Below are 15,028 nucleotides of genomic sequence, written 5' to 3'. Positions count from 1 at the left end.
AAAAGGGGTGGAGGAGGGGAGATTATCACAGTATCTACCTCATTGGGTGTTTCAGGAAAGTTAAATTCATAAATATAAATAAAATGCTTAGCACAGCAACTGATAAGTAGTACTGGGAGTTTGCTGTTATTATTATACTATTGTTGTTATAATTAATGATCTGAAGAATGACCAGAGCTCTATAGGTTTATCATGATTACTAATGAAGATGCCACTGAAAAAAGAATTCAGGAGCATCTTGACGGTGGCAGCGAGTTTGAAAAAGCGACGATCAACGTTGAAGATCACCGCTCTCAACCCCCGGCCTGGCGCCGGGTAGGGGCGCGGCGCTCGATTTCCTTCCCTGCCTCTGCCGTCCCCCTGGTGCGCATGCTCAGCTCCGCTCGGCCCTCGCCTTTGATTTATTTTTTTTTCTGGGCGGCCGCGGCGACCCGGGACTGACTTCAGGATGGGAAGTGGAGCCCCCGGAGCCGCTACCGTGGCGGCGGCGCTGTGAGGAGCAGCCAGGGGGAGGCAGCTGCGGCTCGCCGGTGAGTATCCGGGAAGCGCCACCATGGGGCTCCGTAAGAAGAGCACCAGGAACCCCCCCGTTCTGAGCCAGGAATTCATCCTGCAGAATCATGCGGACATCGTCTCCTGCGTGGGGATGTTCTTCCTGCTGGGGCTTGTGTTCGAGGGAACAGCAGAAGCATCCATCGTGTTTCTCACTCTTCAACACAGTGTTGCTGTCCCTGCAGCAGAGGAACCAGCCACGGGATCAAAGTCCCTCTACTATTATGGTGTCAAAGATTTGGCCACGGTTTTCTTCTACATGCTGGTGGCAATCATTATTCATGCCACAATTCAGGAATATGTGTTGGATAAAATTAACAAGAGAATGCAGTTCACCAAAGCGAAACAAAACAAGTTTAATGAATCTGGTCAGTTTAGTGTGTTCTACTTTTTTTCCTGTATTTGGGGCACATTCATTTTAATTTCTGAAAACTGCCTGTCAGACCCAACTCTCATATGGAGGGCTCATCCCCATCGCATGATGACATTTCAAATGAAGTTTTTCTACATATCCCAGTTGGCTTACTGGTTTCATGCTCTTCCTGAACTCTACTTCCAGAAAACCAGAAAACAGGACATCCCTCGTCAACTTGTCTACATTGGTCTTCACCTCTTTCACATTACTGGAGCTTATCTGTTGTACTTGAATCATTTGGGACTTCTTCTTTTGGTACTGCATTATTTTGTTGAATTACTTTCCCACATGTGCGGCCTGTTTTACTTTAGTGATGAAAAATACCAGAAAGGTATATCTCTGTGGGCCATTGTGTTTATCTTGGGTAGACTTATGACTTTAATTGTTTCCGTACTCACTGTTGGGTTTCACCTGGCTGGATCGCAGAATCAGAATCCTGATGCCATTACTGGAAATGTAAATGTGTTGGCAGCTAAAATTGCTGTTCTGTCGTCCAGTTGCACGATCCAAGCCTACGTAACATGGAACTTAATTACTCTCCGGCTTCAGAGGTGGATAGAAGATTCTAATATTCAGGCCTCATGTATGAAGAAGAAACGGTCAAGATCTTCTAAAAAAAGAACAGAAAACGGAGTGGGAATGGAAACTTCAAATAGAGTAGACTGTCTGCCAAAGAGGAAAGAAAAATCTTCATAATATTTGCAAGGGCATTGATTAACGTCTGCAAAGGAATCTGCTCTTTGAGATTTCTTTCTGCACTAGAGATTTTTCTGTTTTTGAAAATAGTTCGTGCTCTTTGGTTTTTGTTATTGAACTGTTTCATGTATTTTTAAAATACATTTGAGGGTAGGGTGATTATTATGAATGGGAAAAAAAAGATTTTGGTTGAGGCTTAATTACTCATTGTCAAAACAATGTCAAAATGGTTTTGGGGATCACCACTATATTTTGTTTTGATTTTTAGCCTTTCAACATTTTCCTGATGATTTGCAGAGATAACCGCACAATTTTGTATATCAGTGATACTGGTTCTTATTCCCACCAGTGTTTCATAATACTAAACGGATGGTCTGTCCTATCAAGGTTATGTGTTTAATGTTTGCTTTGGGGTAAAAGTACTAAAAAGGTGGAAATCAAATCAGTGTTCTCTAATTGTTAGGGTTTATTTTTTAAGAATTTACAACTCAGAAAAGATTGGTAAAATCACCAAAATAATAATGTTCTTTATTTTACAGATAGTGATTATTAGTGCTACATCCCCATTTAAAAAAATACAGTACTAATGGGTAACACATATGGAGGTTTATTGCCATATATATTGCATCAAAATATCATTAATTAATATAAAAATATTACTGAAGAGTTAAAATCATTCCTGTCCATTCCACTTGTAAATGGGAATTCATGAAATTAAATATTACTTTAAAAAGGATATTGGACTTAGTCTTTTTTATATATGTTTATTAAAAATGATTATTAATGAGGCTTTATAAGATCAGTAAACACAGCATCTTAGAAAAATATTGTTTGTATACCATATTGAAAAATAATACTTGGCATGTGTATAAAAAGAATGTCAGCTAATTACATTTGGAAACATGTACCAACCTTTAATAAGTTGAAAATTAGATAGTCACATGAAAGGCTTTCAAAAAATAATGTTGTTATTATTTGTTTTCATCTTTAATTGGGGAACATTTATCTGTATAAGATATATTTTGAAGATTATTTACATACACATGTATGTATAATCTGTATCTTTGCAGAAGCCAATAAAAACAATGGGAATTAGTGGGTGAATATTTATACGTATTGCCTCTCAATCCTTATTTCAGTTTTATTTCCATAATATGTTTATATAATTTTTCAATAAGGCAATACTTTACAAATATCCTAGGGGAAGGCCATATATTTCCTATTCCTTTATATTTTCTCCTACTATGTCTCTCATCTCTGAATATTTTATAGCCAGCTCTCTCTTTGGTTTAAGTAATTCAACTCTCCCAAGCATGGAGGACCCTCAAAATTAAGTGTAATACTTTTGTTACAGATCACAGACAGAAGAGCCACTCTTGATAAAACATTCCTTTCTGTCTGCTTGCAGAAGTAAATATCAAAGCAATATTTCATCTTTTTTTTAGTATAGAATCCATCATCTTACCTATTTTTTTTTCAGTTACTGAATACTGTAATATTGGTAGCACATGTTGTAAGGTCCAAAGTAAACCAACTGTTACTCAACTGAAGAACAAAGATTTTTACCTTCTCGTATGACAGAGTTCTTTTTAAAAAACCATTCTAGCCCATTACCTGTAACCCCACTCCTGGTAACAAATGCCCTATATGTTGTATACTTCTTTACAAGTAACTGCAGATCTGACTCAAATTGGACAAATAAATTGCAGAAAAATTATTATGTTACATGATTAACAATGCCAAGAGTTAATTTTGACTTAGCAATAGATGTGATTAGGATTTAGATCAATTTCCCTAGGATGTTTCTTGGCTCTAACCCCTCAGCTTTATGTTCTGCATGGCAGCAAATAATGAAAGCTATTCTAGGTTTTGTTTCTTTAACCCTGTGATGGAGAGAAAGAGAAAAAAAACTAATTTCTAAAATTCCCAAGACAATGGGAGTTACCTTTAGTAAAGTCATTTGATAAAGGAGTATACTGGGCTGATTGATGTAAGTCAGGTTTCATGCTTCACCCATGGAAAAAGCCAAAGGCCATTTTTATGTGTGTGTGTGTGTAAGACATTAGTTCACAAGAGGAAGCAAGGTTATTGAGAAGAATAAAGGGAAAGATGCTGGCTACATCTCAACTACTCACAACGGTATTCCTACTCAATAAATATTGTCAGAAAATAAACATATACCAAATAAATTATGAAAGCAGCACTACAAATGAAATTTAGCTCAATACGAATTAGGTATTTTAAAAAATTTATTTTCAAAACATTCCTGCTATGATAAATCTCAGTGTGGTCATTTGGTCTGTGTCAAAATGGACCACATGGAAACATAAATTTTCATTGTGATTTGAGTTATTATTAAAGCGGGCATTAATTAACCCTGTGAAGGCTCAAATAGCTGATAACCTGCATCCCCCACCAATACCAAAACTGCAGAAATCATAAAGGTATATCTAATATTTATATTTAAAGATTTTATGATTTATTGCCTTCAAAGTTTAGTGTTATATTTTAAATAAGTCTACAAATATAGGTTTTTCCAGCATGGGGTCAAAGTATATGTTCATTTTTGAAAAAAATTTTGAAAAATTTTCAAAAATTTTCTGCTAGCATTTAATTAACAGTGTATACCATTTGTTTTTAAACAAATAGTATCAATGTGTCATGCAACCTACATATCTTTTAAGGGACAAAAAAAAAGTTTTAGGCCTCATTATTCTCTTGCTGATAAGGATAATTCTCCATTTATTTTAATTAGAAAAAAACAAAATACTTTTCCATTTATCTTTCATCAACATTGTTTACTGGTAGCAGAACCATGCATAACCAATACCGTATTAACTTGGAATAGATTCAAGAAGATTAGAGTTATTAAATTAATAATTTAAAGCTTGCTTGAAAACATGAAATATTCTGATATCCCTTTAAGTTGGAAAAATAAAGGTAAAGTTTAAGTTCTCACTTAACTAGACTAAGTGAGAATAATTTGTATAGAGTAACACAATACTTTTTACCAATGCTTTATGCAGGACTTGTCATATTGGAACAGTTTCTTAGAGGACGTTCTTGTGGAAAGCCATGCTTGAGAATGTGGCATACAGCGGCCGGGCGCGGTGGCTCAAGCCTGTAATCCCAGCACTTTGGGAGGCCGAGACGGGCGGATCACAAGGTCAGGAGATGGAGACCATCCTGGCGAACACAGTGAAACCCCGTCTCTACTAAAAATACAAAAAACTAGCCGGGCGAGGTGGCGGGCGCCTGTAGTCCCAGCTACTTGGGAGGCTGAGGCAGGAGAATGGCGGGAACCCGGGAGGCGGAGCTTGCAGTGAGCTGAGATCCGGCCACTGCACTCCAGCCTGGGCGACAGAGCAAGACTCCGCCTCAAAAAAAAAAAGAGAATGTGGCATATGAAATAGGCTAGTACTTGGGCCTTTATACTGTGGCAGAGAATGCCCTCCAAAGGTTGAGCAGACCTTTGTAATCTGGACAAAATAGACGGTGTTGCTGAGTATACAGAGGTAATTACTTTTATTTATTTATTTATTTATTTATTTATTTATTTATTTATTTAAGATGGAGTCTCACTCTATCACCAGGCTGGAGTGCAGTGGCATGCTCTTGGTTCACTGCAACCTCTGCCTCCTGGGTTCAAGCAATTCTCCTGCCTTAGCCTCCCAGGTAGCTGGGATTACAGGCACGCACCACCATGCCAGGCTAATTGTGTTGTTCGTAGGGACTGGGTTTCACCATGTTGGCCAGGATGGTCTCGATCTCTTGACCTTGTGATCCTCCTGCATCGGCCTCGCAGTGCTGGGATTACAGGCGTGAGCCACCACACCTGGCCAGGTAATTACTTCTTACTAACACCAAACCATCTGACTAGAGAATTCAGTAGCATTTAGTTAACATTGTATCGCAGTTTTAAAAAAATAATAGTATGAATGTGTCATGCAACTTACGTATCTGGTAAGGGACAAACAAGTTTTAGGCTTCATTATGTTATGATAAATCTCAGTGTGATGATTTGGTCTGCGTCAAGATGGACCACATGGAAACAAATTTCCATTATGATTTGAGGTGCTATTAAAGCAGGCATTAGTTAATTCTGTGAAAGCTTAAGTAACTGATTAACTATCAAAAACAGGTTAATCAGTTAAAAACTGGTAGGAATTTCTATGGAAATAGAGGAAAAAAAATTGTTCACTGCCATCTTTCAATCAAATCTACCTTCTGTGAGAAACTACCCACACTAAATAAGATAGAGTGGTACCTGCCAATTACTCCAAATTATGTAGAAAAAACAGTCATACATCCTTCATGCAAAAATTATACATTTCTGAAACATTGAATTGGAACTTTCTTATACAGTCATGTAACTGTCAAAATGTTCTATCTAAATCCCTATTACCAAGTTCTTTTTAGGCCCTGCACCCATTCTGGCAGTTTTAAATATTAAATAAATGTGGAATAAGCCAAACATTAAGAAATCTGCTCCTGAGATTATTTACCTGGGTTTTCCTTTTTCCTGACAGGTGACCTTGCATTGTGTGTTGCAGCATTATGCCAGCTATTTTTTTTTTTTCATTTTAAAAATCTAAAAAAATACATTAATGTGTAAACTGACCATTCCAGTAGACACTCACATAGATGAAGAAAAGACAGTGGGTTGTGATAGGTGGTTAAAGGTTCACTTTAATTTAAAAATGAAAATGGTTAAGTTAAATTGACAGTAATGATGTCTGTATCTTCTAGCCAGTCTAGAAGTGTCGCTATTAAGGGATGTGGTTACTCAATGAATCAGGAAAAATATCAATTTTAAACAAAGGGCAAGTTAACTCCCTCAATTAAATGTAAGAAAAGGCTCAATTTTAACACCACCCACATCATTCACCAAATCAAATCATGTCAGCCTTGAAGAATCTCATGGCTTGAGGAAAGTTTGCAAAAATATATATCATTTAGTAGTGCCCATGTGGGATTTCTTGTAAGCCATCATACACTGAAAAATATTTACATCCCAAAGTAAATTTAATATCTCATTCTCTTATTGCTTTAACTACAGAAAAGCAGCTGTCCTCTTAATACAATCCTCAAATAAAAACAGCTAGTTAAATACAAGGTTGCCAGAGTCCTCAACACAAATACTGAAATATAACTTGTAAGCTTTAAGACATTTTTAAAAAGATGTTTTTAGGTATAATGATACAAATTCAGCAGAAGAAGGTAATAAGGTGATTACAAAAAATGGTTAACAACAGAGGTCAGGGACAAGCCCCTGCTGTGGCCTTTAGAGCTAAGTGAACTTTGGTAGAGATGTCAACATTCTGTCTTGGATTGTATGCCATTAAAATGACAAAGGCATGTATCTCAAAAACCTCTCATGAGGATTCATAATATATACAGATACAATGTCATAAAGTTTCTTTGTGCATGTGTGTTTATACAAACATGTTACTATATTTATATACCACATATGTGTTTAATATACACTTAACATAGTTATGTGTGTCTCCATGTTTACGCATAAATATATACATATCCACATACGTACACACATTTATAGGTTTTTCCCGTATCTATTTATTTGTTTCATTTTAGTGGATTTTGTTTTTTAAGGTAGTGTTAAGCTCACAGCAAAATTGGGTGCAAGATACAGAGTTCTCCTACCTCACACATACCTGATCTCACACATACACCGCTTACCTCACTATCAGTATTCCACCTCAGAGTGGTACATTTATTGCGATTGGTGAACCTATATTTTTCCCATCATTATCAACTAATGTCTATATTTTACAGTAGGGTTCACATGTATTGCATTCTATGGATTTCACAAGTGTATGACATGTAACTACCATTATTGTATCATTCAGAGTCATTTAGCCTAAAATTCCTCTTGCCACGTCTATTAGTCTCTTCCTCACCTGTAGATTTTCATGCATTGTACAAATGTATGGCATTGATTTTTCTCTCATGTACAGGTAGGAGGCAATAGAAAATTCAAGCATAGTGAATCTATTTTCCAAATGTTTGAATTTCCAAAGACTAAATAATGTACATTACAGTATATATATGACTATAATTAAAACGTACAGAAATTATCTTCTGAGTAACTAAACACTTATTTTAAAGAGTTATAAAATTCATACTATGGACTATTTTTCTTACATAATTACAGAAAAAAAACAATGACAACATATACAAAATTTTGATATATATTAATTCCAAAGTAGGTGTCATATTTAACATATTTGAAACCATAGTCTAGGTAAATTACAATAAGAATAAAAATTAAATTCTGATATTCAAAATTAGATTTCAGACTAAGTAAGTGAATTAAGCATTTATTTAGGTAAATCAAAGAGCATCAACCATCACTTTAATAGTTATGGATAGTAGACTATTATCCTCTTGGTGTCAGATAATATACATTATACATCATTGTATTGTCATTACCTTGCACAGTGTCTGTAGATCATAATTTCTCAGAATTTGTTGAAATCAGTTGAAACAAGGAAAGAAAAAAACTTAGAGAAGCTTTTTGTCACCTTTTAAATATTGACTTTCCTTAAATCTATCACCCTTTCCTGATTTTAAGTAGAAACTGTTAATTTATTACTTGTTTATTGCCTATCTCCTGTGTCCACTTGAGGGCTGAAGTCATGACTTTTTAGACCACTAAGGTAATAGTATCATGAAGTACAAGTCTAGTCCAGTGGAAGCACTCAATAAAAATGTGTCCACTGATTATTTACTTTGTGGTTTGGGGGCAGACTACACTAGGTTTTTATTTAGAAATTTGTGCATGTTATGTGTGGCATCCTGATGACATTTGTGCTTTGTCAATTTCTTTGAAACTTGAGTGCTTTTTCTAAGAATTAAGTTAATATCTCTTCTAAATGTGAAGCTACTATTATAATCTTCATTATATGAATCAGAATGCCATTTTGAATGTTACACATTAATTAAATATATACCAGTTGTTCCACATCCTTAATGGCACTTTTGTAATGCTGAAGAACAAGGGGAATGATGCTATTTGAAAAGGCACAGGAGATTGAGAGAGGGACATGTGTTTTGGTAGGAATGGAAATAGATATTTTTTTGGTCAGTAGTAACTGTCATGTCTTTTAGACATCCTAATATACACTTAGAGCTCAGGGGAGGGTTCAAAGCTAAGGACATAAATTTGGGAGTCATCGGTATAAATGAAATATTTAAGTAGTGGCATTGAACAAGGTAATCTAAAGAAAGGGAATATCGAGGAAGAAGAAGAAAGTACATTCCTTATCCTTGAAACATTCCTACAGATAGAAATGTAGTAGTAGAATAAGAGCCAACAAGGGAAACTCAGTAATGGCTGATGTAGTAGAAAAAGCAAGACTAAATGTATATGGGCCTCACAGAACCCAAACCTAGGTGACAGTTGGTGAGGTAGTCAAAACACAAAGGTAAATAGTGTCACAGAGCCCACAAGAAAAGTGTATTAGGAGCATGAAGATATAAATGCTGCCCACTACTGAGAGTTCAAATTCCTTATGATTAGAAATTTTGAATGGCTGGAGTGGAAAACAGGTAGGTCACTGGAGAGACGGTGAGATCGGTTTCAGCGGAGTGATAGGGATGGAAGTCCTGTTGGAATGAATTGAGGGAAAAATAGGAGGCTAGGATATGCTGTATGATATTATGAATACTTTCTCAACAAATGTCTCTGTGAAAATGTAGCCGAGAAATGGAAAAGAGGAATGAATTCTCTTATGTACTAAACAAAGTTAAGTGTGGAGTTAAAAGAGTTTGTTTTGTTGTAACTGTTCTTAGGATAGAAGACAATAGAGAATATTTATACATTTGCATACTGAAAAAGAGATGAGATGACACAAAGGAGAGGGAGGATAACTGCAAGATCCAGGCCACATTGCATAAGCACACTGAAGAAATGGTTATAAGACATGGTTTACTAATTTGAAAAAAGCATGTTTTACTAACTTGAAAAAAGCTTGAAATAAATCTTGAGTTGGCACATTTTCCCACAGCCTTTGGGACATCTGCATACAATAGATATTTGAAGGATTTTTGAACAAAGAAATGGTCCTAATTTTTTTTTTCCTCCATCTGTACTTTTCAAAAAATTCCAATGCTATAATAGATTACAAAGGCACCAGGTGTTCATTAGATCTTGAGAAAACAGGAGCTCTGAGCTTTTCTTTCTAATTGAAGTTTCTATCTTTCCACTTTAATTACCATTACCATGGGACTAAACAGAACTAATGACAATTTAACAAATCTGATGATGTTTTTAATCAATTTAATTATCCATGCCAATAATGCTAATCCACGGTAAAATTTTCAAAAGGATGTTAAGATTCTTTAACACTGCTTAAAATGTTTGACTTCTCTACATTTTGGAGGCTGAAGTTTTAATATTACTGAGTGTTAACAAAAGGAAATACTTTAATGTGGTTTTCAATATTTGCAAAGTGATTAAAGTCATACCTTTATCTCATACATACATAATAGAACACTTAAAACAACCCCAAATTTATGCATAGTTGAGCTTCAAATATTCACAGTATGTCTGATAAAGTCATGTGGATTGGTGGAGAGAAGGAGAAAGGGGTCTGAAAAATAACAACATCATGGTAAGGGAAGGCTATAGTGCACCTCTGGGAAGGTTTCTTAGGTAAATAGTACTACTGCATTCGGGTCACAAGGAGCCATCACTCCATGTAAAATATATTTTTCCAATCCTGGTAATAACAAAGCTTTACGTAAAGTGAAGGGACTGTCCTAATAAGCTCTTTGGGTCTAAACACTTCAACTCTGATATCTCTATAAAAGAGTATCCCATAAAGGCTGAGAGACATTTGACCACCTTATAAAGTCTCAGCAGACAAAGCAAATTAAATTCAATTCCTTAAATATTTATTGATTACTTAGTATATCCCAGACCTGATGGTAAACACTGGGGACACAGTGATAAGTAATATGACGAGTGACAATTTGTAGTCCAATGGCCAATGATATTTACAATTTTGACTGTGAACAGCCACAGTGCAATATCAAGAAGTTACTTAGAAGAGCAGAGTCAAGTAACCTTGGAAAGGCAAATATATTGATAGAGTATGCATTGGCCTCTGTAAAAGGTCCAAAGAGAATGCAAAGTGAGCAACTCTGGCACAAGTAACACACATCCCGACTTCATCAGATCCTTGACTAGCTGTTCAGAACAAAGCAGTTGATGTGCTCACCATTTGCACAGTGTGAGCCCCAGCAGCCATTAGGACATGAATGGCAACGATGAGGGCAGCAGATTAGCCAGAGCTCGCCAGCTACCCACAGAAACTCACGGTCTGGGTGAAGGTGGTCGTAATGGCACAGCCCTCACTCAAGGGGAACACCAAGCGACCTGTAGTGAAGTGAGAATAGTAGTGGGAAGAACTGCTGGGACCCACTTGGGAGGGTATATGATAATGGATACTAGAGGGAGAAAGAAACTCAAAAAAATTGGTAACATCTGAAGTTACACCTGTTGACGTTAAATCACTAATGAAATTCCTATGAGAGTAATGTGGTTGATGAGGCTTAGAGAAAGCAATTCACTAAATAAATTATAATAAACACAGTTCAGTATGATCTATCACATGAAAACCATTTTGAAGAATATAAACAAAAGTTTAATTTACCAATATATAGGCACTCTTAAAAAACTTTAAGTTTGATTGTTTTTGTATGACATTCTGGGACAACTGTCTGAACTAATCCAAGGTGCCCTGATGGGAACATCTCTTAACTGTATTAGTTGTTACCTTTCTGCATCATAGTACCTACGTGAGTAACCAATCCCTTCAATGGGTCCTTCATCTGAGTCCCTGTTTGGAATGTGACATTATAAAAGAAATATATTTGATCTTAGTTTTAGATCTTGGATACAAGAACCCATCCTGGGTCAAATGAAGGTGTAAAACAGGAATAGTTTCTGGCAGGGAAATCTGTAGCAAAGTGCCAACTTGTTCTTCACCAGGCAGTGTTATCAGGATGACCTCCAACTTACTCAGCAGCATTTTAAATGTGCAGCACTGCTGGCCAGTAACATGTTTCCTGTGAAGTTCTTAGACATGATTTTGCTTTCTGGGGAAATACTCTTCATTCACATCTGTTTTCAGGGTTGCTAATAAGAAAATCATTGGCTTTCTCACTGCCTATAGACATGGAGAATGACATTACCCATGTCTTTGTTTTCTAAATGTTGACATTAGTGGCCTAATAATGTATTCTACATTTTTCTAAAAAGAAAGATAGTTGCTATGTGTTGGGAATTGTTTTTCATAAAAGAGCAACCTCAATATTGATCCTGAAATAATTTAAACAAATTGCTCCAGTTTCTTTTTTTTTTTTTTTTTTTTTTTTTTTGAGACGGAGTCTTACTCTGTTGCCCAGGCTGGAGTGCAGTGGCCGGATCTCAGCTCACTGCAAGCTCCGCCTCCCAGGTTTACGCCATTCTCCTGCCTCAGTCTCCGGAGTAGCTGGGACTACAGGCGCCCGCCACCTCGCCCGGCTAGTTTTTTGTATTTTTTAGTAGAGACGGGGTTTCACCGTGTTAGCCAGGATGGTCTCGATCTCCTGACCTCGTGATCCGCCCGTCTCGGCCTCCCAAAGTGCTGGGATTACAGGCTTGAGCCACCGCGCCCGGCCTCCAGTTTCAATAATAGTGGCAGAAGGGTGTCCTTTTGGTTATTGCCATGCACCTTTGCTTAAATACATTTACCTAATTAGAAAACTCTTAAAAAAGAAATTGTTTGCTATATTTATATTGGGGTTACAAAGTGCATATTTTTCATTTGCAGAATATTTTCATTTCTAAACTTTAGTTACCTGTTGATTATGAGAATAACCTTAATTTCTTGAAGTTATTAAGATTTCCTTATCTTTTATTTTTCCCCACTATATTTAAAAATATTGAAAGAAAAGAGCACATAGCAAATTCTGACTGCTATATAAGGTTTTGCTGAAATTAATCTACATAAAAAGATTTATGAAATAAAAGTATTCACAAATATTAACATTTAATTGTCTCCCATTTTCACTAGTTTTCTCTAAAATCTCTATTTTATCAACCCCAAAATATATAATATAATAAAGTCATTAGACATTTTATATGCTTGAAGATCTCCAAAATCCCTACCAAATTCAAATGGCAGTATTGGACAATTAGAAATGTATTTGTTATCAGATTCTATAAATTATTATAAGATCATCAATGTTTTCCAAATATATCAAAATATATCATAGCTCTTCAAGCTAGTCCTGGCCTCTACTACTATGTTATAATTACGCCCATTCTTGCAATTACTCTAAATTACTCCGTCTTATTTTAAATTGTGTATTTGGAACACTATCTCCCTTACTAAACTGTAAACATATGATTAAAACTGAAAATGTTATAGGCCAGATATGTTTATTTTTTAAACGCCTGTTTATATTTCAAGTTGGATAAGTCTATTCTTATTTATCATAGAAATGGCTTTACATATGATTAAAACTGAAAATGTTATAGGCCAGATATGTTTATTTTTTTTTTATTTTTCATTTTTTTATTATACTTTAAGTTCTAGGGTACATGTGCATAAGGTGCAGGTTTGTTACATATGTATACTTATGCCGTGTTGGTGTGCTGCACCCATCAACTCGTCAGCACCCATCAATTCATCATTTATATCATGTATAACTCCCCAATGCAATCCCTCCCCCCTCCACCCTCCCCATGATAGGCCCCAGTGTGTGATGTTCCCCTTCCCGAGTCCAAGTGATCTCATTGTTCAGTTCCCACCTATGAGTGAGAACATGCGGTGTTTGGTTTTCTGTTCTTGTGATAGTTTGCTAAGAATGATGGTTTCCAGCTGCATCCATGTCCCTACAAAGGACGCAAACTCATCCTTTTTTATGGCTGCATAGTATTCCATGGTGTATATGTGCCACATTTTCTTAATCCAGTCTGTCACAGATGGACATTTGGGTTGATTCCAAGTCTTTGCTATGGTGAATAGTGCCACAATAAACATACGTGTGCATGTGTCTTTGTAGTAGAATAATTTATAATCCTTTGGGTATGTACCCAGTAGTGGGATGGCTGGGTCATATAGTACATCTAGTTCTAGATCCTTGAGGAATTGCCATACTGTTTTCCATAATGGTTGAACTAGTTTACAATCCCACCAACAGTGTAAAAGTGTTCCTATTTCTTCACATCCTCTCCAACACCTGTTGTTTCCTGACTTCTTAATGATTGCCATTCTAACTGGTGTGAGATGGTATCTCATTGTGGTTTTGATTTGCATTTCTCTGATGGCAAGTGATGATGAGCATTTTTTCATGTGTCTGTTGGCTGTATGAATGTCTTCTTTTGAGAAATGTCTGTTCATATCCTTTCCCCACTTTTTGATGGGGTTGTTTGTTTTTTTCTCGTATATTTGTTTGAGTTCTTTGTAGATTCTGGATATCAGCCCTTTGTCAGATGAGTAGGTTGCAAAAATTTTCTCCCATTCTGTAGGTTGCCTGTTCACTCTGATGGTAGTTTCTTTTGCTGTGCAAAAGCTCTTTAGTTTAATTAGATCCCATTTGTCAATTATGGCTTTTGCTGCCGTTGCTTTTGGTGTTTTAGACATGAAGTCCTTGCCCATGCCTATGTCCTGAATGGTACTACCTAGATTGTCTTCTAGGGTTTTTATGGTATTAGGTCTAACATTTAAGTCTCTAATCCACCTTGAATTAATCTTCGTATAAGGGGTAAGGAAGGGATCCAGTTTCAGCTTTCTACTTATGGCTAGCCAATTTTCCCAGCACCATTTATTAAATAGGGATTCCTTTCCCCATTTCTTGTTTCTCTCAAGTGTGTCAAAGATCAGATGGCTGTAGATGTGTGGTATTATTTCTGAGGACTCTGTTCTGTTCCATTGGTCTATATCTCTGTTTTGGTACCAGTACCATGCTGTTTTGGTTACTGTAGCCTTGTAGTATAGTTTGAAGTCAGGTAGCGTGACACCTCCAGCTTTCTCCTTTTGACTTAGGATTCTCTTGGCAATGCGGGCTCTTTTTTGGTTCCATATGAACTTTAAAGCAGTTTTTTTCCAATTCTGTGAAGAAACTCATTGGTAGCTTGATGGGGATGGCATTGAATCTATAAATAACCTTGGGCAGTATGGCCATTTTCACGATATTGATTCTTCCTATCCATGAGCATGGTATGTTCTTCCATTTGTTTCTGTCCTCTTTGATTTCACTGAGCAGTGGTTTGTAGTTCTCCTTGAAGAGGTCCTTTACATCCCTTGTAAGTTGGATTCCTAGGTATTTTATTCTCTTTGAAGCAATTGT

At 36.4% G+C, this 15,028-nt stretch overlaps 1 protein-coding gene across 1 annotated transcript; it reads left to right on the top strand.

The window, feature by feature from the left end:
- The first annotated feature begins 371 nt into the window (after positions 1-371).
- Positions 372-2,399, top strand: TRAM1L1 (translocation associated membrane protein 1 like 1). Its single transcript, XM_010387972.2, has one exon. It carries the CDS (start codon positions 554-556, stop codon positions 1,661-1,663), a length of 1,110 nt encoding a protein of 369 aa, XP_010386274.1. The 5' UTR covers positions 372-553; the 3' UTR covers positions 1,664-2,399.
- The last annotated feature ends 12,629 nt before the right edge of the window (positions 2,400-15,028 follow it).

This window comes from Rhinopithecus roxellana, chromosome 2 (genome assembly GCF_007565055.1).
Source record: "Rhinopithecus roxellana isolate Shanxi Qingling chromosome 2, ASM756505v1, whole genome shotgun sequence".
NCBI lineage: Eukaryota > Metazoa > Chordata > Mammalia > Primates > Cercopithecidae > Rhinopithecus > Rhinopithecus roxellana.
The sequence above is the reverse complement of the archived record's forward strand: the minus strand, read 5'-3'. Positions and strand labels throughout refer to the sequence as shown.

Bases quoted from the DNA above. Each gene is read 5' to 3' on its own strand.
- TRAM1L1 (XM_010387972.2), top strand. From the start codon at position 554: ATGGGGCTCCGTAAGAAGAGCACCAGGAACCCCCCCGTTCTGAGCCAG.